The 24176-nt window shown below is 43.0% G+C and overlaps 3 protein-coding genes across 4 annotated transcripts in view; 2 read left to right on the top strand and 1 right to left on the bottom strand.

The window, feature by feature from the left end:
- Window positions 1–8990, top strand: part of LOC115177966 (integrin alpha-X-like) — a 38809-nt gene extending 29819 nt beyond the window's left edge. The window contains 10 exon segments of the mRNA XM_029738968.1: window positions 4212–4291; window positions 4496–4573; window positions 4670–4748; window positions 4989–5093; window positions 5197–5238; window positions 5358–5483; window positions 6582–6695; window positions 6815–6844; window positions 6944–7054; window positions 7151–8990. Of these exon segments, the coding sequence (XP_029594828.1) occupies window positions 4212–4291; window positions 4496–4573; window positions 4670–4748; window positions 4989–5093; window positions 5197–5238; window positions 5358–5483; window positions 6582–6695; window positions 6815–6844; window positions 6944–7054; window positions 7151–7303 (918 nt within the window). The 3' untranslated portion in view covers window positions 7304–8990.
- A 1084-nt stretch (window positions 8991–10074) lies between these two features.
- LOC115177950 (zinc finger CCCH domain-containing protein 6) lies at window positions 10075–19803 on the bottom strand. Its single transcript, XM_029738948.1, has 11 exons — window positions 19076–19803; window positions 18788–18923; window positions 18106–18337; window positions 17506–18014; window positions 17238–17354; window positions 16944–17058; window positions 16643–16752; window positions 16396–16535; window positions 13209–14917; window positions 13010–13111; window positions 10075–12828 (listed from the first exon to the last, which is right to left on the bottom strand). The coding sequence occupies exons 1-11, from the start codon at window positions 19147–19149 to the stop codon at window positions 12161–12163; spliced, it is 3912 nt and encodes a 1303-aa protein (XP_029594808.1). The 5' UTR covers window positions 19150–19803; the 3' UTR covers window positions 10075–12160.
- A 303-nt stretch (window positions 19804–20106) lies between these two features.
- On the top strand, window positions 20107–23151 carry LOC115177963 (group XIIB secretory phospholipase A2-like protein). 2 transcript variants are annotated; one of them, XM_029738966.1, is made up of 4 exons: window positions 20107–20518; window positions 21473–21549; window positions 22235–22400; window positions 22749–23151. In XM_029738966.1, the coding sequence occupies exons 1-4, from the start codon at window positions 20260–20262 to the stop codon at window positions 22865–22867; spliced, it is 621 nt and encodes a 206-aa protein (XP_029594826.1). In that variant the 5' UTR covers window positions 20107–20259; the 3' UTR covers window positions 22868–23151. The 2 variants fall into 2 exon arrangements, with proteins under 2 accessions (XP_029594826.1, XP_029594825.1); XM_029738965.1 differs by having other exon boundaries at window positions 20112–20518; window positions 21473–21561.
- Window positions 23152–24176: the final 1025 nt, after the last annotated feature.

The raw sequence follows: 24176 nt of genomic DNA, 5'->3' as shown, positions 1-24176 counted from the left end.
CCCAGTCACTTCAAAGATACAGACGTCCTTCCTAACTCAGTTGCCAGAGAGGAAGGAAACCACTCAGGGATTTCACCATGAGGCCAATGGTGACTTTAAAACAGTTAGAGTTTAATGACTGATAGGAGAAAACTGAGGATGGATCTACAACATTGTAGTTACTCCATAATACTAACCCAATTGACAGTGAAAAGAATGTAGAATGGCGCCGGAGAGGATGTCTGGTGTTTTACGTGCTCCTAACCAACTGTGCTATTCAGTCCGTTTTTTTGCTTTGTTTGTAACTTTTTTTTTTTAAACTTATTTTGTACGTAATGTTACTGCTCAAGACCGAAAATAACTTCTGGACATCAGAACAGCGATTACACGCCACGAACTAGAAGAAGTTATTTCCTTTAACGAGTCCGACGTGAAGGATATAGTGCTTTCCCGGGAACAGGAGAATTCGTAGGCGAGCGATTAAACCCCCACTGCCATCCATTCTATTGGCCAACGTGCAATCACTGGAAAATAAAATCGATGACCTACGAGTAAGATTAAACTACCAACGGGACATTAAACTAATATCTTACGTTTCACCGAGTCGTGGCTGAACGACAACATGAATAACATTCAGCTGGTGGGTATACACTATCGTCAGGATAGAACAGCAGCCTCTGGTAAGACAAGGGGTGTTGGTCTATGGTGCACGTTATCTAAGAAAGCCACGATATCTAAGGAAGTCTCGAGCTCTCATGATAAGCTGTAGACCACACTATCTACCTAGAGAAATTCTGTATTTTTCGTAGCTGTCTACATACCACCACAGACCGATGCTGGCACTAAGACCACACTCAATGAGCTATATATCGTCTTAAGCAAACAGGAAAACGCTCATCCTAAAAGGTGGCGCACCTAGTGGTCAGGGACTTTAATGCAGGGAAACCTAACTTCCACCAGTATGTTAAATGGGCAACCAGAAGGAAAAAAATTTAAAATATGAATAATTATAAAACTCTAGACCACCTTTACTCCACACACAGAGACTCATACAAAGCTCTCCCTCGCAGTCCATTTGGCAAATCTGACCATAATTCCAACAAAACTTAAAGCAAGAAGCACCAGTGACTCGGTCAATTAAAAAAAAGTGCTCAGATGAAGCAGATGCAAAGCTACAGGACTGTTTTGCTAGCACAGACTGGAATATGTTCCGGGATTCTTCTGATGGCATTGAGTACGCCACATCAGTCACTGGCTTCATCAATAAGTGCATCGATGACGTCATCCCCCCCAGTGACTGTACGTACATACCCCAACCAGAAACCATGTATTACAGGCAACATCCGCACTGAGCTAAAGGATAGAACTGCAGCTTTCAAGGTGCGATACTGTAACCCGGATGCTTATAAGAAATCCCACTATGCCCTCCGACGAACCATCAAAAAGGAAAAGCATCAATACAGGACTAAGATCGAATCCTACTACCCCGGCTCTGACACTCTTCAGATGTGGCAGGGATTGCAAACTATTACAGTCTACACAGGGAAGCACAGCCGAGAGCTGCCCAGTGATACGAGCCTACCAGACGAGGTAAATAACTTCTATGCTCGCTTCCAGGTACGTAACACTGAAACATGCATGAGCGCATCAGTTGTTCTGGACGACTGTGTGATCACGCTCTCCGCAGCCGATGTGAGTAAGACCTTTAAACAGGTCAACATTCACAAAACCGCAGGGCCAGATGGATTACCAGGACATGTACTCTGAGCATGCGCTGACCAACTGGCAAGTGTCTTCACTGACATTTTTAACCTGTCCCTGATTGAGTCTGTAATAGTAACATGTTTCAAGCAGACCACCATAGTCCCGGTGCCTAAGAACACTAAGGTAACCTGCCTAAATGACTACCGACCCGTAGCACTAACGTCTGTAGCCATGAAGTGCTTTGAAAGGCTGGTCATGGCTCACATCAACACCATTATCCCAGAAACCCTAGACCCACTCCAATTTGCATACTGCCCCAACAGATCCACAGATGATGCAATCTCTATTGCACTCCACACTGCCCTTTTCCACCTGGACAAAAGGAACACTTATGTGAGAATGCTATTCATTGACTACAGCTCAGCGTTCAACACCATAGTGCCCTCAAAGCTCATCACTAAGCTAAGGACCCTGGGACTAAACACCTCCCTCTGCAACTGGATCCTGGACTTCCTGACGGGCCACCCTTAGGTGGTAAGGGCAGGTAACATCTGCCACACTGATCCTCAACACGGGGGCACCTCAGGGGTGTGTGCTCAGTCCCCCCCCCTACTCCCTGTTCACTCATAACTGTACGGTTAGGCACGACTCCAACACCATCATTAAGTTTGCCAATGACAACAGTGGTAGGCCTGATCACCAATGACGAGACAGCCTATAGTGAGGTCGTCAGAGACCTGGACGTGTGGTGCCAGGACAACAACCTCTCCCTCAACGTGATCAAAACAAAGGAGATGATTGTGGACTACAGGAAAAAGGAGGACCGAGCACACCCCCATTCTCATCGATGAGGCTGGAGTGGAGCAGGTTGAGAGATTCAAGTTCCTTGGTGTCCACATCAACAAACTAACATGGTCCAAGCACATCAAGACAGTCGAAGAGGGCACGACAAAATCTATTCCCAGGAGACTGAAAAGATTTGGCATGTGCCCTCAGATCCTCTAAAGTTTCTACAGCTGCACCATCGAGAGCCTCCTGACTGGTTGCGTCAATGCCTGGTATGGCAACTGCTCGGCCTCCAACCGCATGGCACTCCAGAGGGTAGTGCGTACGGCCCAGTGCATCACTGGGGCCAAGCTTCTTGCCATCCAGGACCTCTATACCAGGCGGTGTCAGAGGAAGGCCCTAAAAATAGTCAAGGACTCCAGCCACCCTAGTCATAGACTGTTCCCTCTGCTACCGCACAGCAAGCGGTACCGGAGCGCCAAGTCTAGGTCCAAGAGGCTTCTAAACAGCTTCTACCCCCAAGCCATAAGACTCCTGAACATCTAATCAAATGGCTACCCAGAATATTTGCACCCCCCCACCCCTCTTTTATACTGCTGCTACTCTTTATTATCTATGCATAGTCACTTTAATAACTATCTACATATAACCTCGACTAACCTCTACCCCCACACATTGACTCTGTACCGGTACCCCCTGTATACAGCCTGGCTATTGTTATTTTACTGATGCTCTATTTGTTACTTTTATTTAAATTTTTTAAACTGCATTGTGGGTTAAGGGCTTGTAAGTAAGCATGTCACTAAGGTCTACATCTGCTGAATTCGGCGCATGTGACAAATAAACATTTGATTTGAAGGAGAAAGCCTGTACATAATACAAATATTCCAAAACATGCATCCTGTTCGCATAAAGGCACTCAAGTAATACTGCAAAAACTGTGGCAAAGAAATTCACTTTTTGTCCTGAATACCAAGTGCTATGTTTGGGGCAAATCCAAAACATTACTGAGTACCACTCTCCATATTTTCAAGCATAGTGGTCACTGCATCATGTTATGGGTATATTTGTAAATCGTTAACTGGAGTTTTTCAGGATAAAAAAAATAAACAGAATGGAGCTAACCACAGGCAAAATCCTATATCCATGGTTGTCTGCGTTCCACCAGACACCAATGAATTCACCTGTCAGCAGGACAAAAACCTAAAACACAAGGCCAAATCTACACTGGAGTTGCTTACCAAGAAGACAGTGAATGTTCCGGAGTGAGTTACCGTTTTCACTTAAAATGTACGTGAAAACTATGGCAGGACCTGACAGTGGTCAACAATCAATTAGACAGAGCTTGAAGAACTTAAAAAAAAAAAATGGGCAAATGTTGCACAATGCAGGTGTGGAAAGCACTTCGACTTACCCAGAAAGACTCACAGAAGTAGTCTGCTAAAGGTGCTTTTACAAACTATTGTGTGAATACTTATGTAAAGGAGCTCTTTCATTTTCAATAAATTTTCTAAAATAATATAAAAACATGTTTTTACTGTCATTATGGGGTATTGTATGTAGATGGGTGAGATGTTTTTTTATTTAATCCATTTTGAATTCAGGCTGTAACAAAATGTGGAATAAGTATACAGGTATGAATACTTTCTGAAGGCATGCCTTCCACTTTTTTTCCACTTCCACAGTTATGATCAATTTCAAATCAAGTCTGACTTTGTGAACTATGCCATTTTCCTTTTCAGGCAGTGTTCACCAGTAAATTTCATATTTTGAATACATACGACTGGAACGACACAATGGAAATGACCGTCATCGGCCTGAGGTAGAAAATCTGCTTCCACAATGTGAATGTGTGAGAGAATCAGTCCAAGAAAATCCAATTTCCCCATGCAGTCAAAGTATTGAACATACATTGCTTAAAACTATTTTTATACAACCCCAATACCTTCTACTCAATTAGCTGAAGGACTTCATAGCATTCCATGTATGTACACAAAAAATGCATTTGCCTTTCCTTTATTCACAGTGACAATGGAAACTCAACCAATAGTTCCCTTACCAGGACCATCCCTGTTCAATTTGCAGTTGACCTGGTAGTAAAAGCGTAAGTCTTTACAAGCCTGTACTTAACATTTTGTTTGAGAATAACTCCAAGTTAATTGAATAAAATCAAGGTGATTTATATATCTTGTTGTTGAAGCCTTCCCCAAGACTCCACCACTTACATGAACTTTACTCCGGAGGACACATCACCTAAAAGACTGGTGAATGTATATGAGGTAAACAATCAACTGCTATTGCTGTGACTGATATTAAGTGTGATTCACACGATGTGGGGGTAATGTGCTATATCTTTTTATACTCCAAAAATATATTTTTTTAATATCTCTGTCACTCTAACCTTGATCTTTTGGCAGTTATGGTCTGTTTTTTTACAAATTCTGTGACAAATGCCTTTGTATGAAATCTCTATACAAATGTTGGTATGGTTGAGTGATTAAATGTCCCACTGTTTACAGGTGCAGAACTTGGGATTTAAGTCTGTACCCGTCACAGTCACCTTCACTTTCCCAACTAAGCTTGAGCACAGATTTGAAATGAACTACCAAATATCTGTCTTACAGGTAAATTGTTCACATTGCTTACAAAAACGCTGACATTTTACTGCCACAATTTATTTCAATAGGAAACAGCCTAATACAAGTTTCGTTTCCTTTTTTTATAAAGAACCATACTCAATGTGGAAAGATGATCAATTCAACAACAGAGGCGAGTATTCAAATATGCCCCTCACTCTTGACATTGTTGGTAAGCTATCCAATCAGGTTACAACTCAGTATAGTAATCATGTTACTGAAACACACATTTTGCTTTCTGACTGTTTACAGTATTGCTCTCCAGAAAAATACTGCAAGTCCATCAAGTGTGAAAGTTTCCTTTTGGATAAGTTTTTGACAGTTACATTTGTGCTGTCTGGAAATGTAGCTTTCAAGGACCTCGATCAACATGCAAGGGTCTGTATTAAGCCAACTTGAACAAATTATGGTACCGAGTAACAACATGCTAATAATTAACGAGACTTTGGGACAGCAAACATCCCTCTTTAAATCCTTGTCATGCTTATTATTCATTAGCACGCTACACCATTTAAGCTAGAAACGCCATTCAAACTTTAAATCGTGCAGAGTGTTCAGGACCAGTGTGCTTGCATACAACCTATTGACGTATGTTACACTTTTTAAAGTATTGATTTTTGTCCTCCATCCACTTATGGGATTTCTTCAACATTCTAAAAGTTCCATTGTTAGACTCCCATGATATCCAACATTCTATTATACAAATCAAGAGATAGATGTCTTAACAGCATCAACTTCATTCATTAAGTTGACTTCCCACTGTTGAATTACGCAATGCAAGAGACGTGGCAAGTAGCCTTGTGGTTTTTTTTTACTTTTGTAGGCTTTTTGAATGGTCTTCAATGGGCAAAAATTGTAGCACCAGTTATTGCAAAAACGTCATAAAAGGCATCCGATTTTCTGATAAACTTGAAGCCCATGCAAAAGACCAGGAACACAGAAGTATGACGTAGGAACTCGTCACTTACCTGGCTTATTAACTGACAAATAAGCTACTTTCCCAACAACTTAGAGGGTATGACATCTTGGTCTACTTCTCTGCTTTTCAATTCTAAAATCAGAACAGAAATATCTTCCACCCATCAAATGATGCAGCTTTGTCAGTTACTGCATTGACAACATTTTCTGTGAACTTTTACAAACTGAAAATTTGACCACTTTCCGAGCTTTTTATACCACAACTTAGACATAACATATGGGTCTACTTCTCCGCTATTCAAATCTGAAATCAGACAGATGTTCTAGTAACCACAACTACTTTGTCTGAATTTTTTTTTAAACATCTGCCATTTTCACCACTTTCCCAACAAGTTAAGACAAAAACGTAGAGCTTCATCTAACTTCTCTGCTATTTAAATCTGAATTCAGAACACCTCTACTACCACAAAATACTTTTAAAGAACTGAAGCAAGTAACACAATTTTACTTAATGTAAAATTACCACCGAGTTCTACTAACAATATCTCAACTCTACAGAGCTTGTCATTGCCAAAGAAATTCACTGGGGATAGAGAAACAGTCAATTTCATCAGTTTTGTCAAACTCAGCTATGACAAAAAACGATTTGTCCAGACAGCGAGTGACCCAAGGGTAAGTTTCCTGTTAAAAAAAAAAAAAAAAAAAAAAAAACTTTCTTCAACAAAGATAAACATTTCTTGAGCAAAGATTCACAAAAGCATCAATTTTGTATGTATTTATTTGCTCATTAGGATAACTCTTCAAGCTTCCACCAAACACAGGTAATTCCATTTGTGGAATGAAACTGGTTTACTGTATAAGAATGGTTTTTAAATTGCTTGTTCCATCGTCACTCATTGTCTCAAAATGTATTCCTCCAGATTGATGTTCAGGCTGAGATCATCATTCCTCCCCATAGAGACCTGATAATAGGGACAGGAGTTGGAGTAGGACTCTTCCTCCTGATCATCATCACAATGGCCATGTATATGGTGAGTATCAAAGCTGCGACAGAACCTTTGCTTTTGCAATGTAAAGGACCAACACTTTGTTGAACTGTTCAACATTGTTTTTTCCTTTCTACTCAGATGGGATGCTTCCAGAGAAAAAGCCATGATAATGAAGAGAATGAATGGGAATAGAGTGAGCAACATGACGCTGCAAAGGCTAACAATGTGTATGCTAACGCTTTGGAGAAGCAGCCACAACCTGAGAGCAGAGCCAAAACCTCTCCTTGTTGACATTCAGACAGTAAAAAATGGCTTCCACGCTAGCAATGAGGGGGTAGGGGAGGGACCAAAAGAGAAACAGGATGTGTCAGAGGCAGGCTAAAGGAGTAGTAGTCTAAGCAACAACAAAAAATTTAACTCAGGCCAATTCAGATTTAGGAAATGTACTTGGTATTCAGACTTATGCACACCGAATACATGTAATTCAACCGCCTAAAAGCCTCCCCACTTGTTGGCCAACAGATTTTCTCATGGAGTTTTCATTCAATAGGGTTTTCAGTACATTTATCTAATGTAAATATTATCCAATATTTAATGGATTGAACTACTGAATGGCAACTTTCAGGATTAATCAAACCATTATACTGAGAAGGGCATACATTTTCTAAAGGGGCCGACTCAGATTTAGGAAATATATGCCTTTTCTTTTGCACACCTTTCCTACGCACTTCTCAGTAGTTGGTATTCAGACTTAACTTATGCAGCTGTGCAATGGGCTTTGCAGGCATGGTTTTCTTGGGCACACCGACTACATTTAATTAAACAGCTGAAAACCTTCCCACTTGCTGGCCAACAGATTTCCTTGTGGAGTTGTCATTCAATAGGGTTCAATACAGTGATCTTAAGCCATCCCTTTAAATATAGTGTTGCTTTAACTCGAATTTGTCGACAGACTAGACTACAGAGAACGTGTTCAGAATATATGGATCAATGAAAGATAAAGATGAATATGCATATAATTAGATGGCTGTTTCAGCACCAACTGGTATATTTAGGGACATTTTTGGGTTAGAAAAGTATGAATCATTAAAAAAAAATAACTGCTTTAGCGAGCCTTTAGGCACAATATATATATTGATGAATGAAAAACAGTGGTTTGATTCATGCTGAAAGTTGTCAAATTCAATCCATGAAATTTGGGAAGGTGTATAAAAAGTGTACAATAAGTTTTGAACAACAGTCCTACCCTAATCATGGAGCTGTATGACAACAGTCCAGCCGCCATGCGCCATGCTCGCAAATTATTGCGCAACATGTTGGCTTGGTGGGGGTGGAGGCCCACTTTTTCTTTTCCGTCAACGCAAATAATAATATGTTCTTAACTGACTTGCCTAGTTAAATAAAAAATGTATTGTGCTAGATGTTATTACTTGTGCTTTGAGATGATCAAAATGATCAATAATTTGTAGTTATGTGCCTTTTGTAATGTCATTATGGTGTGATAAGTGAAATAAATGATTATAGGTAAATGAGTAAAGAATCCACTCTGAAACTTATCTAATTAGTAATTGATGTAGAATGTGTAATGAATAATTAAAGTACTGAACGTAAGTCCCATAAAGGTCTAGTAGAGGCTGGAGAGGGAAAGAAATGTGTGTGCATATTAGAGGACCTAAGAGAACTGTAGACATTTGTTCTACCTGACCTAGCAACTTTGAGAGGCTTTGGAGGAAATATGGGAGTAACTCTCAAGGTCTCAGTAATCTCGGGGGGAAAGCACAGACAGCGCTGGATAGTGATTTAACAGTTGTGAGAAGTCCGGGGAGGGATACTGTTCACCTACTGTTTGTGTGTGTGTGTAGGTTATCTACTGTTGGTGTGGAGGTGTGTGCGTAAGCGGATAGAGGGTAAAATGAACTTCTTTGTTAATGTTGGGCAGAACGTTCTCTGAATAAACTGTACAGACCTTTTGCAGAAAGCTGAGTCCTTGCCTAATTATTAACTTATTGTCTTACAAACCTTGGGAATTAGTCAAGGCTTATTGATTGTTAATTATTATCATTGGGATAGAATAATTCATATGACATGGTGGCAGCCCAGGTGCAATGTATGAAATGGTGAATTGAAAATGGAGAAATGGAAATCAGATTAAAAAGGTATTTATACCCTTTGTAACGGCAAGCCTAAATTTGTTCAGGTGCAATATATTTCCTAAACAAGTCAATTTGTTGGACTCCTGATCCTCTTCCAAGCTGTACGAAATTAATAGATCACCTGCCTTCAAATAATCTGTAAGGATAAATACCGCTCTCTCTGTATGGTCCCACAGTATGATAGTGGCATTCTAAAGAAAGAGCAAGTCAGATGTGATTATAGAGAAGCACAAATCTGGGGAAGGGTGCACGACCATTTTAACGTCATTGAACGTCCCTCTGAGCAGTCCGAGTGGAAAAATTAAAACCACCACGACACTCCCTACATCAGGCACCCACTCTAAACTTAGTTGTCGGACAAGAAAGGCACTTCTTAGGGAAGCTACTGTGAGGACAACTGTGACTGAATGAGTTACATTAGTCAGTGGCTGCAATTGACGATGTATCAACAATCTCCAAGGCATTCCACAAAAAGGGTCTTTATGGGGAGAGTGGCAAGGATGAAGCCCTGGCTGAAGAAAAGCCTTGTCTGCAAAGAGTTTGAAAAACATCCCGTAGAAGATGCTGCCGTTGTGGCAAAATGTCTGGTGAACGCTAAGCAGGATGTGTGGATTTTCAGCAACAGGGACTGGCAATATTGTCAGGATTGATGGGAAGATGAAAGGTGCAAAATACATAGAAATGCTGGATAAAAACTTGCTCCCCTCTGCCAAGAAATGTACTGTGGAAGTTTTTCAACAGGACAATGACCCAAAGCACACTCCCAGAGCAACACTGGAGTAGCTTAAAGAAAATAGATGTCCTTGAGTGGCCCAGTCAGACTCCTAACCTTAATCTCATCAAACATCTGTGGAAAGACCTCAAAAACGCAGTCTACAGTTCCACAACTTGAGGAATTTTGCAAGGAGGAATGGGAAAATATTGCTTTATTACAGTGTGCAAAGTTAGTTGAAAAGACTACTGGCTGTAATAGCTGCCAGAGGTGGTCCAACCAAGTATTAACCTAGGGGGATGAATACATAAAAATGAACTGTCATTACTTTATTGTTTACCATTTTCTTGTGTGTGTGTTGGGGGGGATCTGAAGAAGAATGTGACTCAAATAAAATTTCCCAATCTAATGCATCAAAATCCAAGGCTGTGAGACTTCAAATGTGAAAAAGTGATGGAAGCCAAATACTTTTTCAAAGCACTGTAATTAAAACATTCTGAAGTGCATACAGTACAGAAACTCTGCTGGTTCAGCCTTAGAAGCCTAATGCCCGATGCATATGAGTTTTGTTATAACAGATGTCTATGCCGCATTTTCCGTTCCTGACACGTGCTTTGCTTTTCAACTAGCTAAAAGCTAGCTACTTGGAGTGTGTGTTAAATGTTTAACGCATGAAGTACACAGAACACACCGCAGCCTAGTGCGGCTCACCCCAAAATAGCGTTGCGGACTGCTCCTTTGACAATTAATGACTTCTGCCGGAATGCAAAGAGTTTGATGCATCTGGTGGACTTAAGGCATAAAGTTTGGGTCTCCAATTACAATTGTGAATAACAGCAGAGCATTTTCTGGAGAAGGAGCCGCAATACAATCAAGTTGACATGATTTTCAGTGTGCTTCCATATGACTGATTTCACATTAGTCTCCCAGTGATCATAAGGGGGGGAAAAAAATCAGCTCAAAGAATTGCCATGTCTTCAAGTGGATTACTCATTTACCTAGCTCTTATCAATTTATACATTACAGTGGATGGAGAACGCTGTTATTTCCATTAACAACAAAAAAATCTATTATATGCTTTCCCACTAAAAACCGGCAGGTTCGCTCGACCTTATACACGTTTCCTCACACGTAAAGATGGTGGAATTAAGTCAAGGTCAAAATACAGTATATCTTTAGACACACCTCCACACCTTAATGTCTTAGATCTCCACTCCGAACAAATAGCAGGTGAGTAACCTACTGTTCTCATGCTTAAGTTATAGGTCAGAATATGCATAGAGAGAGTGCATTAAAGGGAATTAAGTTTGAGTTACGTGCGCTTAACTTGGGTCGGAATCGTCCCCATAGAGAATAACTGCTAAATAAATTTTGTCCGACCTGACCACAGAACCAGGAAAATCACTCAATGTGATTACGTCTGAAAGGCTTTTTCAAAAAAGTGGGTAATTAATTTCTCACACTGGGGCATTGGGTGTTGCATAACTTTGTTTATGAAATAAGTAGCAATTGCTTTTTATTAACTCAGGTTCCCTTTACCTAATATTAGGTTTTGGTTGAAGATCTGAAAACATTCAGTATAAAAAAAATATGCAAAAGTAGAGGAAATTAGAAAGGGTTGACAAATACTTTTTCACAGCACTGTACCTTACTATAAGAAAAGAGAAGCACTACATGCAGAGCAGAACTGGTGCGGCATTAGTTGAAATAATGACATTTACCACACGGGAATAAGAATCAGTTGAGTAATAACACTCCATTGTTCACTCATCGAATAACAGGAAATGTAGTCGGCAGGAGTGGAGGACGAGAGAAAGGGTAAGTAGTCACTAGTTTACTGGCTAATTGTTCCAATAGGTTACTTTCTGCTTTAATAAAAATTAAATAAAATGTCATTTGTTTTTTAACCTTAAAAATGTACATGATTGATGATTTAGTCTGTAAAAAACATCAACATGCTTCATCTAAGAAAATCCCAAAACAATTCTCACCGAGACAGACTAGGCTGACAATTCATCAGTAACATTAGCTGTTGCTAAGTAAAGATATCAATGGGAGTAACACTTTTTATCAAATGGAGTTGAGGGTTTTGAGTGCGTGCGCATAACTGGTGTCCTGCATTTTACACAATCATTTTTGCAATGAATTGCTGTTCTGATCTGTTAGCGGGAAAATACACTAGAGCAAAAGTGGTCATATGAAGGACAAGTGTTTGTGTAAGTCTTTAGGTGCGTAGTCCATTGACCGACAGTGCATACAATATGAGCCATAGTCCAAATGCAGTTACTGTCCGAAGGGAGATGATGTGGGGTCAAAAGTCTTAAAAAGGTCTTTCAGTGTTTTATTGTCACCCACGTTGCCACTTTTGCACCTCATTTGGCCAGACAGTCTCTTTGGTTGTATATCAGTGTTACGTTGAGTGATCCGTACCATCGCTTGGATTGGTAGGTTGTGAACACCGGGGGTATCCACCTGGACCTGTCTCCTACCTGAATTCCTGGAGGGAATGAGATGCTCTCCTGCAGCCTCCTGAGAGTTGGACTCCTGTGGGGAAGTGTGTGGCCTAAGTCTTGCAGGGCTGGACAGTCCAACAGCAGGACCTGATGTTCTCTCAGCAGAGCGGGAAGCCAGAGGGACAGACGGCTGGTGATGGAGTGAGAGGGGAGGAAGAGGGGCAAGGTCTTCAAAGGACCACACCACGTCTTGGGCAAAGGTGGACCGTGGCAGGGTGATATCAGCCTGGCGATGGTGGCGAGGGTCACCGAGTGGCACGTACGGCATTAACGGTTCTAATGGAATCACCAACAGCTCATCTCTCAGAACGCACTCCTCCGGCTCCTCTCGCTCCCTCTCCAGCTCATCAACCTCCACCTCCTGGCTCTGCCTCTGCTGTCCTGTGGAAGTAGATCCTCTGGTGATTTCGTCTTCACTGGAACACAGGCCATCTCCTCCTGAAAGGGGTCACAACAGGTCTGACACACATCCAACGGTAATGGAGACAATCCTTAATATATTTTGATACACACTAAGACCCAAAACATTCTAATAGTTTAGCCAGAAGTAGGTGAGAAAATAAGAATAAAAAAATTAAGGACAAATGCACTACTTCTAGCATGATGTGTCTGACTGTACCTGGATCTCTGCAGCTGTTACTGATTTCCTGCTCCCCTTCCTGGCGACATGGGCTCAGGCGTAGGAAGAGGGTCCTCAGAACAGAATGGGTTGTGGATGGCTCTGGAGGCCATGAAGTGGTGATGAAATGTCAATAATATAGTTGCATTTCCCGCAAAGGGACATTTAAAGTATTGTATTGAGTAAAGCAGGGCCTTACCGGTGAGTGGTGCTGGGTCTGGCTCCTCCTGTTTAGGCTTGACTATGGGGGGATACAGCCGGGTCTGTGTTGGAGGGTCAGGGAGGGTTGTCTGGCTGATGGGGCCTGCAAAGAGGCTTCGAAAGGGTTTTCCCACTGGCTTCTGAGTCTCAAGCATAGCCTCAAGTGAATGAGAAGTGACATTTCTAGGGGGATCTGGTTGGGTCTGTGTTAGATGGCCTGAAGTAAAGGTCTGTGTGAGGGGGCCGGAAAAGAGGCTACGGAATGGATTTTCCATGGACTTCTGGGACTCACTGATAGCCTCAACTGAGGATGTCCGTCTCTTGCAGACTGGAAGAGGCTCAGAAAACCAAATGGGGTCTGGAGGACCAAATGCATTGCTGGGGGGATTTGGTCGGGTCTGTCTGGGAGGGTGGTTAGTGGATGTCTGGCTGATGGGGCCTGCAAAGAAGCTACTGAAGGGTTTTTCCATAGGCTTTTTAGAAGCTGGTGCCTTACAACCTGGGGAGTTTAGGGACTGTGAGGGAGGGTCGGGAGTGGTCTGGCTGATGGTTCCTGCAAAAAGGCTGCAGAAGGGGTTTTCCACAGGCTTATAGGTCTCAAGCACAGCCGTAACAGAATACGAAGCCGGCCTTTTACAGCCTGCAGGAGGAGCAGAGTCTGAAGGACCAAATGTAGCGCTAAAGGAATCTGCTTGATCCTGTGTGGGAGGTTGGGGAGAGGTCTGGCTGATGGGGCCTGCAAAGAGGCTGCTGAAGGATGGTTTCAAAGGTTTAGGAGATCCAAGCACAACTTTAGCTGAATAATAAGCCGGCCTCTTATAGACTGAAGGAGGATCAGGGGGCCTAATGGAGTCTGGAGGACTTAATGTAGTGCTAGGACGATCTAGTTGGGTCTGTATATCAGGGTGGCGAGAGGACTGGGTGATGGGGCCTGCAACGAGGCTACGGAAGGGGTTTTCCACAGGCTTGTGGGACTTTAGAACAGGCTTAACTGAATAAGAAGCTGGTCTCTTACAGCCTAGGGTGTTGATGGGAGAATTAGTAGAATTCTGTATGAGAGGTGTAGTGGAGGTCTGGCTGATCGGTCCTGCAAAGAGACTGCAAAAGGTTTTTTTCACCGGCTTCTGGGCCGTAGAGAAAGCCTCAACTGAATAAGAAGCCTGCCTCTTATTCAGACGAGGACCAGACAAACTAATGAGGTCTGGAGAAATGAATGTAGTGCTGGGGGAATCTGATTGGATCTCTGTTGGGAGTGTGAAGGTCTGGGTGATGGATCCTGAAAATTGGCTGCAGGAGGGTTTTTCTACAGGCTTCTGGAATCCAAGCACAGCTTCGACTGAATAAGGAACATTTCTCTTGCCGCATGTAGAGTTTAGGGGTGGATCAGGAGGGTGGATAGAGTCTGGAGGAACTAATGTAGTTGTGAGGGGATCAGGTTGGGTCTGTGAGGTCTGGCTGATAGAGGCTGCAAAGAAGCTGTGGAAGGGTTTTTCCAGGGGCCTATGGGACCCAAGCACAGCCTCAACTGAATAAGAAACCGGTTCCTTAAAGCCAGGAGCGCTTTGGGGAGGATCAGGAGACCGAATGGACTCTGTAGGAGGGGCAATTTCCTTCTCCACGACCTCAGCTGACACTTCATTCTGACATACGGGGGTACTTTCCTCAGCATGTGGCTCAGAGGGGCATGAGCTGTTGTAAAAGTTTGGCCTGAAATCCAGACAAATGCAGCCAATCAATAAAACACTAGTGAATAACTTTAATTTACTATCAACAGTGTAAAAATTAAAGCTCAACCACATACTATTCTAACACTACTGCGGTGTGGGGGTCTTACTATTCTAACACTACTGCGGTGTGGGGGTCTTACTATTCTAACACTACTGCGGTGTGGGGGTCTTACTATTCTAACACTACTGCGGTGTGGGGGTCTTACTATTCTAACACTACTGCGGTGTGGGGGTCTTACTATTCTAACACACTACTGGTGTGGGGGTCTTACTATTCTAACACACTACTGGTGTGGGGGTCTTACTATTCTAACACACTACTGGTGTGGGGGTCTTACTATTCTAACACACTACTGGTGTGGGGGTCTTACTATTCTAACACACTACTGGTGTGGGGTCTTACTATTCTAACACACTACTGGTGTGGGGGTCTTACTATTCTAACACACTACTGGTGTGGGGGTCTTACTATTCTAACACACTACTGGTGTGGGGGGCCTTACTATTCTAACACACTACTGCGGTGTGGGGGGCCTTACTATTCTAACACACTACTGCGGTGTGGGGGGCCTTACTATTCTAACACTACTGTGGTGTGGGGGGCCTTACTATTCTAACACTACTGCGGTGTGGGGGCCTTACTATTCTAACACTACTGCGGTGTGGGGGTCTTACTATTCTAACACTACTGCGGTGTGGGGGTCTTACTATTCTAACACTACTGCGGTGTGGGGGTCTTACTATTCTAACACTACTGCGGTGTGGGGGTCTTACTATTCTAACACTACTGCGGTGTGGGGGTCTTACTATTCTAACACTACTGCGGTGTGGGGGTCTTACTATTCTAACACTACTGCGGTGTGGGGGTCTTACTATTCTAACACACTAGTGGTGTGGGGGTCTTACTATTCTAACACACTAGTGGTGTGGGGTCTTACTATTCTAACACACTACTGGTGTGGGGGGCTTACTATTCTAACACACTAGTGGTGTGGGGGTCTTACTATTCTAACACACTACTGTGGTGTGGGGGGCTTACTATTCTAACACACTAGTGGTGTGGGGGGGGGCTTACTATTCTAACACACTACTGTGGTGTGGGGGGCTTACTATTCTAACACACTAGTGGTGTGGGGGGCTTACTATTCTAACACACTACTGTGGTGTGGGGGGCCTTACTATTCTAACACACTACTGTGGTGTGGGGGCTTACTATTCTAATACACTACTGTGGTGTGGGGGGGGGCTTACTATTCTAATACACTACTGTGGAGTGTGGGCTAGTAAGGACAGTAAAACAAGACATTCTCCTTTGTGGGTACATTTCTCAGGACTAAGGCTATAAGCTTAGGGTTTAGGTTTAAAATTAGGATCAAGGGTTAGGGGAAATGAATGGAAATACATTTTAGGTCCCCACAAGGACAGTAAAAGAAACGTGCGCGCACTCGCGTTCTTAACCTTAGGGGATTCAGGAATATATCAATGACAGGCTTTGTCCCCTCAGCGGTCGCCGACTCCGTTGTGGCCACTGGCTCCTCCGTGCGGATTGGCTTGTCCTTTTTAGCCAGTTCCTCAATGTCCTTGTCCCTCTTCAATGCCTGCATAGGAGAAATAAGCCCTAGTTAGTAGATAATGGTAACAGGGAGCAACAATATGTCAGTGTGTAAGGGCAGGAGTGTCATCTCAGGGTAAGACAGTTACTGACTGCCTCCAGTAGCTGTTTGGTGAGCTCAGTCAGGGGTTCATGGGAAAACCTGCACTGGTCTCCTTGGTAGCACTTTTCGTAAGTATGGAAGAACTTGCAGGGGAAACTCTGTGGGTACTTGGTCAAGGAAAGAAAGCAAAAACATCGGCATCTACCCCTACGGCAGCCATTTTGTTGTTAAGGCACTATCCGCTATGGGTCGTTAAGTTATTTTTAGACGTTTTTCACAAAATATAACAAGGGGTAGAAGGACAGATACACAAGGAAACAGTATAAAAACAGAGTACAGTCAAAAGGATATTGTGCATGTATATGCAGCTCTCTCCTTTCGAACAGGATCCCTGGACGTAGAATTTACACACTTCGTTGATCGAGTAGTTGACGTCCAGAGCATGTTCTAGCTGGCAGTCATCACCCTGCAAAACAAAATAAGTTGTCGGGGTCTCTATACAAATGGGTCAGGCCACTGACAGTATATACTGTAAAAGATAACATTAACATACCTGACTCATTTGAATATATTGGGTTTAGGTTCAATTTGTCAAGTGCCCATTAATATTGTTACAATTTCTAATCATAAAATATAGAAACCTGCCTTGATGCACTTTCCCCTGAGGAAATGTCGACAGATTAACCTTCCGTCAATCTCCAAAGCATTCTGGTCTTTGAATTCCTTTGTCATGTTCTTCTTCCCCTTTCCTGTCAAAGTTTCCTGGAAGAGGTTGGAATCAGCTGTGAAAATGTACATAAGACTGAAATCACTGACTTGGGTTACTTAGCTGTAACTGAGCATGCCATAAAGCTACAAATGACATTTCTATGGATATTGACAAGGAAGTTTGCATGATTTCATTTTGAATTACCAGTGTTAAACGTCCATCATCTGGGAACTGTCGTCCACCACTACGTGACCGGTCAGTGCCTCTCTTGTCACAGCCCCGGCCTCTATTGCTCCACTCTCCATCCCTGTTGGAACCACCTCCACCCCTGTTGGAACCACCACCACCCCTGTTGGAACCACCACCACCCCTGTTGGAACCACCACCACCCCTGTTGGAACCACCACCACCCCTGTTGGAACCACCACCACCCCTGTTGGAACCACCACCACCCCTGTTGGAACCACCACCACCCCTGTTGGAACCACCACCACCCCTGTTGGAACCACCACCACCCCTGTTGGAGATGACTCTGGGCTGGTTAGTTCCGTGTCCACCCATTCCGGTAAAATCCCCACCCCTCCTGGCAGAGTTTCCCCCTCTGCCTCTGGCCTGGTTGTCAAGTCTCTGCTGCTGAGGCTCCCATCGCAGCTTCTTCTGCTCCTGTCCTTTCTTCTTGTTTACACCTTGAACATCCTTGTTCTGATCAGGATCTGTGGAAACAGTTAAATGAAATAAAAATCCTACACACCTTTTAAAGTCAATACATTGCTAATAGTAAAGGGTTAATCCATAAAAACACACCCTTGGCTTCTCCGGACCTCCTGTTCTTCCAACCCGACTTCTCTGTAGCATGATCTGGGTATGCACCCTCCTTGCTGTCACTGTAGAAGTCCAGTTCTCTACTGAAGTCAAAGCTTGGTTGCTCGAAATCACACTTCACCATGTTGTAGTCTCGGGCCACAGAGTCAAAGTCTTTATAAGATTGTGGCGGGCATTTATGAAGCTTACTTTTCTTGGCCTGGCCACACTGCTCCTGCAGAAAAACACAAAAAGGGTAACGTTACAACAAAATCAAAAGGGGCAATACCAAATGGTAACGTTTTGCGGCCTATTTCTATACTAACTTTATAATCTACAGTAGGGCTTGCCGACACCGTTCCTGGAGAACTTCCGTCCTGTAGGTTGTCACCCCAACCCTAATATGGCACACCTCAATCTAATAATTAGCTGGTTGATGAACTGAACCAGATCAGTTACAACTGGGATTGGAGCAAAAACCTACAGGAGAGTAGCTCTCCAGGAACAGGGTTGGAGAGGCCTGATCTACAGGTATGTGGTGTGCAATTCGCTTAGTGGTATAAAGCACGGCACAAACGCAAGATAGGCCTATGTTAGTTAGGCTTATGTCAATGTTTAGCAAAAAAAAAACTTCTCCATTGTGAATTGGCCTATTCAGCATCTGTTAAGTACATGTCAAGTTCACCTGTTGGTCCCCCTTTTTCCTCTTCCTGGGGCCACTCTGCTGACCCCTTAGCAATGGCCACTTTCTGGACTGGGCATCCCTTTCGTTCTCCTTCTCCAGTTTAACTGGTTCCAGTTGCCTTTCATCCCTTTGAAATCTGCGAAAAATGGAAGAAACAATCAATTCTAAGTTGGCTATGTACTCCAATTCAAAGCTGAAATATTTGACTAAGTTAGTTAGCTTGTTACATTAATTCAGCATAGTAGAAGAGAGACAGAAGTAATTACTATTTGTGTTATAGTAGCTTACCTCTTCATCGGCTCACAAGGCGCCGTGTCAAATTCTTTGTTTGGAAGACTAGAAAAAAGGCTGGTGAATGCCATGTTGCTGACATGAAATGTTGTGTTGGGTAGGCCTACTCGTCTCCTCAAAATAGAAATGAGTGGTTTTCATTCATGACCACTACAAAATGTGTCATGACCACTACAAAATAGTTACATACCGCAGTAGCTAAGCCAGGTAACTTGCTAACGGCTTTAAAAAAAGAAGTAGCTGGCAAACTGTCGAGGTTATAGCTAAATAATGTAGTGCTAAATGCTCACTGCAGACAACGTTGCACGTGCGTGTTGGCTCGTGCACCTGCACCACTCAATCTTGACGCTCGCGCACTTCACTTGTAAACGGTTTGTCTTAGGTGAGCGAGCAGCACAAACACGTTTTGGATGTTTCCATGATAAGTATTCCCAAAATATAATTTCCAGCACGAAAGCCAGTGCTATCACCAGACAAACAGCTCACCAGAGAAAGACATGACGTTTTCCCTGCTTACTTCCGAGCACGTGTGCACTACGTCGCCGCCTACTTGTCCACTGCGTTCCTTCAGAAGTAGTAGTGATCGAAGGGCACGTTCTACAGCACACTAGAACATGTTGAGAGATAAATTATCAGTAGTATTCATGACACAATTAGGTCTCTGGGCCAAGCTTTGCCAATGTTATCTTTGAATTTGTTTAATAAGTCATGTGTAGTAATGCAGTGCATTGATTATTTTTCTACCATAATTTGTAAGAAAACGGAATAGTCGACAAGTGTGAAGTACAATTAGTTGACTGTTTCATGCCATAATCACCAGTCTATTGATATAGTCAAATTTGGTGACAGAACATCAGCCTTTATAGGATCATACTCAAAACACTGAGACCAATATGATTACAACGAAACACATTAACATTACAAACGGATAAATATAGCACACCTTGGGCACCTTTAAAACATAAATACAATCTAGATAGGAGCTGACCTTCGTTCCTCCACAGTGGAGGCTGTCCCGGTGTCTAGCTCAAAGTCCAGGTCTGGGGGCCGGTTGACGTGACAGAGTGAGTTGTCTCGTTCCCTGTCTCTCCGTGTTTGTGCTTCTCTCATTCCTCCAGCTGAACTCTGTGGATCGTCAACGCTGTGTCCCTAGCTGCCCCTCCGCTTCTCTGAACCACAATATGACACACTGGGCCTCCCTTGCTCTCCTTCTGGTTTTGAGCCTCTCCATCCAGGGGACCCTCTCCCAGGACGCTGAGGAACCTGCACCAGTGGACCCAAGCCCGGCGGCCCCTGTCGACCCCTCCCAGGCAGAGGATGAGGACGAGTGGGGACTGAACTCCGTGAGGGGAAGCTTTGAAGCCGTCAATGGATACTTTGACTCCGTGCTGGAGCTTATGGGCGGACGCGATGGAGTGTGCCAGTACCGCTGTCGATATGGTAAGAACATGACCAACTCCTCTGGCTAGCCTATCATACATGTATCATATGCGTGGCATGCCAACGATAGTAAGAGGAGTTAGCTAAACAAGCCCACCTAGATCTAGACCAGGCTAGTGATTAGTTAGCCGAGATATTCTGTTTTGTACAGACCGCTTCCATGTGATCCTAAATTCAAATTGTGTATCGATTATCCGGGCAGGTAGAGATCCATTACAGATTAGCGAGATGGTACCCAATGGAGATAAACATGGACATTAAGATTTTCTGAAGTCTTAACACATCCTCATGTTAAAGCCATTTAAACTCTTAAATGCAAGAACACCATATAACTGATTAGGGAGAGCTTATACTAGGAATTCCTTTGACATTACTAATAACCTTTATCACCTCACATCTGATAATGCACATTAGTCAGTGGACTATGAGCAAGGAGAGATAGCTGGCAGAGGTGTCATGAGGTAAAGTGTGAAATACTCAGCGATTCACAGCTAGGCTATAGTCTTCACTTTTGATATCACATGTCCATGGACTTTACCTGTATTGACCACGGACTCTGTTTTGGTTACCACCATTGATGAACTGAAAATCTTCTCCAACAACGTCTGTTGTCTGACATACAACTTATGGACATCCAACCTCCCACTGGGCACACACTGGTTGAATCAACATTGTTTCCACATCATTTCAATGAAATTACGTTGAACCAATGTGGATTAGACTTTGAATTGATGTCTGTGCCCAGTGGGCTCCCTTTTCTGGGTTGATCAATCAAGTGTGGATGGCAAACAAGGTTGGGTTCAGTTCCATTTCAAGTCAATTCAGTCAATTTATCAAGTAAACTGAAATTCCAGTTCCTACTTTCCTCATTGGATTTTAAAAGAATTTAAAATTTCCTTGTGGCACTTCTTGAATTGAAGGGAACTGATGTCTCTAACATTCTTTCTACCTCAGGTAAAGCTGCTCTTCCTCGCCCTGACTACCAGATGCCAGAGCCTAACGGATGCAGCGCCTACTTCCTAGGCCTTCCGGTACCCAATAGTGTATGCATATGTAGATGATTGGATACACACGCACACCCACACATTAATGCTTGGTGAAACATTTCCACAATCAAGTATTTTTCGACTTGTACATTGGTCATACAACTCCAATAATATACAGATTGAAGAGTATGCATACACTGAGTGTACAAAACATTAGGAACACATGCTCCTTCAACGACAGACTGACCAGGTGAAAGCTATGATCCCTTATTGATGTCACTTGTTAAATCCACTTCAATCAGTGTAGGAGACAGGTTAAAGTAGGATTTTTAAGCCTTGAGACAAGTGAGATATGGATTGTGTATGTGTGCCATTCAGAGGATGAATGGGCAAGAAAATATTTAAGTGCCTTTGAACAGGGTATGGTAGTAGGTGCCTGGCGCACCGTTTTGAGTGTGTCAAGAACTGCAATGCTGCTGGGTTTGTAAACGGTCAACCGTTTCCTGTGTGTATCAAGAATAGTCCACCACCCAAAGGACATCCAGCCAACTTGAGCATTGGAGTCATCATGGGCCAGCATCCCTGTGGAACGCTTTTGACACCTTGTTGAGTCCATGCCCGACAAATGGAGGCTGTTCTGAGGGCAAAAGTTGGTGCAACTCAATATTAGGAAGGTGTTCCTAATGTTTTGTACACTCAGTGTATAACACCAGTGTCCTGTTCTATCAAGGTTGATCTGGGTATCCCTGCCATGACTAAGTGCTGCAATCAGCTGGACATGTGTTACGACACCTGCGGCTCCAACAAGTACCGCTGCGACTCCAAGTTCCGCTGGTGTCTCCACAGCATCTGCTCTGACCTCAAGAAGAGCCTGGGCTTCATGTCAAAGGTCGAAGGTCAGTCAACCTGATGCAGTGTACATGGAAAGTTCCACAGTCTGAAAAGTGTATAAGCCATCAGGCCCTTGATTCCTCTGTTCCTCAACTCCCTCTCAAAGTCCATTGCAGGAGGCTCCAACGTCCCTCCCCTCAAACTTTCCCCAATGAACTTTGAGGGGACGCAAGGAATTAAGTAAAATTCTAAGATTTGACAGCTTGTACACTTTTCATAGAGCCACAGATTTCACCTACAGCCCTATACCTGAACTTCATTGCACTTTCATCAGGCCTATTGATATTTTGTTCCAAGATGTTTCAATAGGCCAGTAATTAACTCTCATCCCCATGTCCCTCTTTACCTTCTAGCCTGTGAGACGGTAGCAGACACCCTGTTCAACACAGTCTGGACTCTGGGCTGCAGGCCCTACATGAACAGCCAGAGGGAAGCCTGCCTCTGTGAAGGAGAGGAGAGGGATGAGCTTTAAATTAGGGTTACAGACATACACACACACTCACGTATGCATGCATGCACACGCACATACACAGACAGCTCTCCTATTCACCAAGTAATATGGGATGATACGTCACTCCAAATGACTGCCGGAGATGCGACTCGATTAAGGTTTTTTCAAAAGACTCCTATTTTGGCTATTTGTGTAATTTATTTGGTGTTTTACTTGGTTTTGTTTAACAGAACAAGTGCTGTATATTTGCAACAACTGTTGGGTTTATTTTTCAAATCTACAAAAAAATATGTACTACAATACAATCTTGTATTTGTCTTCTTGAGTTGTGGAAAATATGAGAATGCCATGTGCTTCAGACTGCATCTCTTCCTGAAAACAGGGGAACACAGAATGCACACAAATCTAAAGTTCAAACTGTACACCAACTATACAAATATACTGTACATGAATTTACAAAGATGAATGCCAGACATTATCTTCTATTAAATTCAAATGTGTTTTATATCTCGCCATAACTTAATTCATGATTATTTTTTAAAATTAACCACATTAGGTAGAAATTATACATTACTCCACACTTAGTCCTGAGATACAAAGAAAGCAGTTTATTCAGTTAAATATATACAAAGTGAAACAGGACAGGATCTATAGAAATAGAAGCTTGGGATTGAAAATAGTTAGACAGTTTCCTGGCTTTTATAACTAAAACAACCTCCTGGTACTGCCCATGCCATAATGACATAAAAGCAATCTGAACATACAGTACACTGAAAAAAAACTTCAATAGGAATCCTCAGAGGATATGGCCAGAAGACAAGCCTATGGTGGTATTATTATACTGAACAAAGATATAATAGCAGCATGCAACAATTCCTAAGTTTGTACTGAGTTAGAGTTCATATAAGTAAATAAGTAAATGGAAATAAATTCATTAGGCCCTAATTTATGGATTTCACATGACTGGGCAGAGGTGTAGCCATGGTTGGGCCTACCCACTTGGCAGCCAGGGCCACCCACCACCAGGCTCAGCCAATCACAAATATTTTTTTCCCCACAAAAGGGCTTTACTACAGACAGAAACGCTCCACAGCAACCCCCACGTGGTCTGCGGTTGCGAGGCCGGTTGTGCGTACTGACAATTTCTCTAAAACGACGGAGGTAGCTTATGGTAGAGAAATTAACATTAAATTATCTGGCAAGAGCTCTGGTGGACATTCCTGCAGTCAGCATGCCAACTGCATGCTCCCTCAAAACTTGAGACATCTGCGGCATTGTGTTGTGTGACAAAACTATACATTTTAAAGTGGCCTTTTATTGTCCCCCTGCA

This window comes from Salmo trutta, chromosome 38 (assembly GCF_901001165.1).
Source record: "Salmo trutta chromosome 38, fSalTru1.1, whole genome shotgun sequence".
Taxonomy (NCBI): domain Eukaryota; kingdom Metazoa; phylum Chordata; class Actinopteri; order Salmoniformes; family Salmonidae; genus Salmo; species Salmo trutta.
This window is presented reverse-complemented; position numbering and strand designations above follow the sequence as displayed.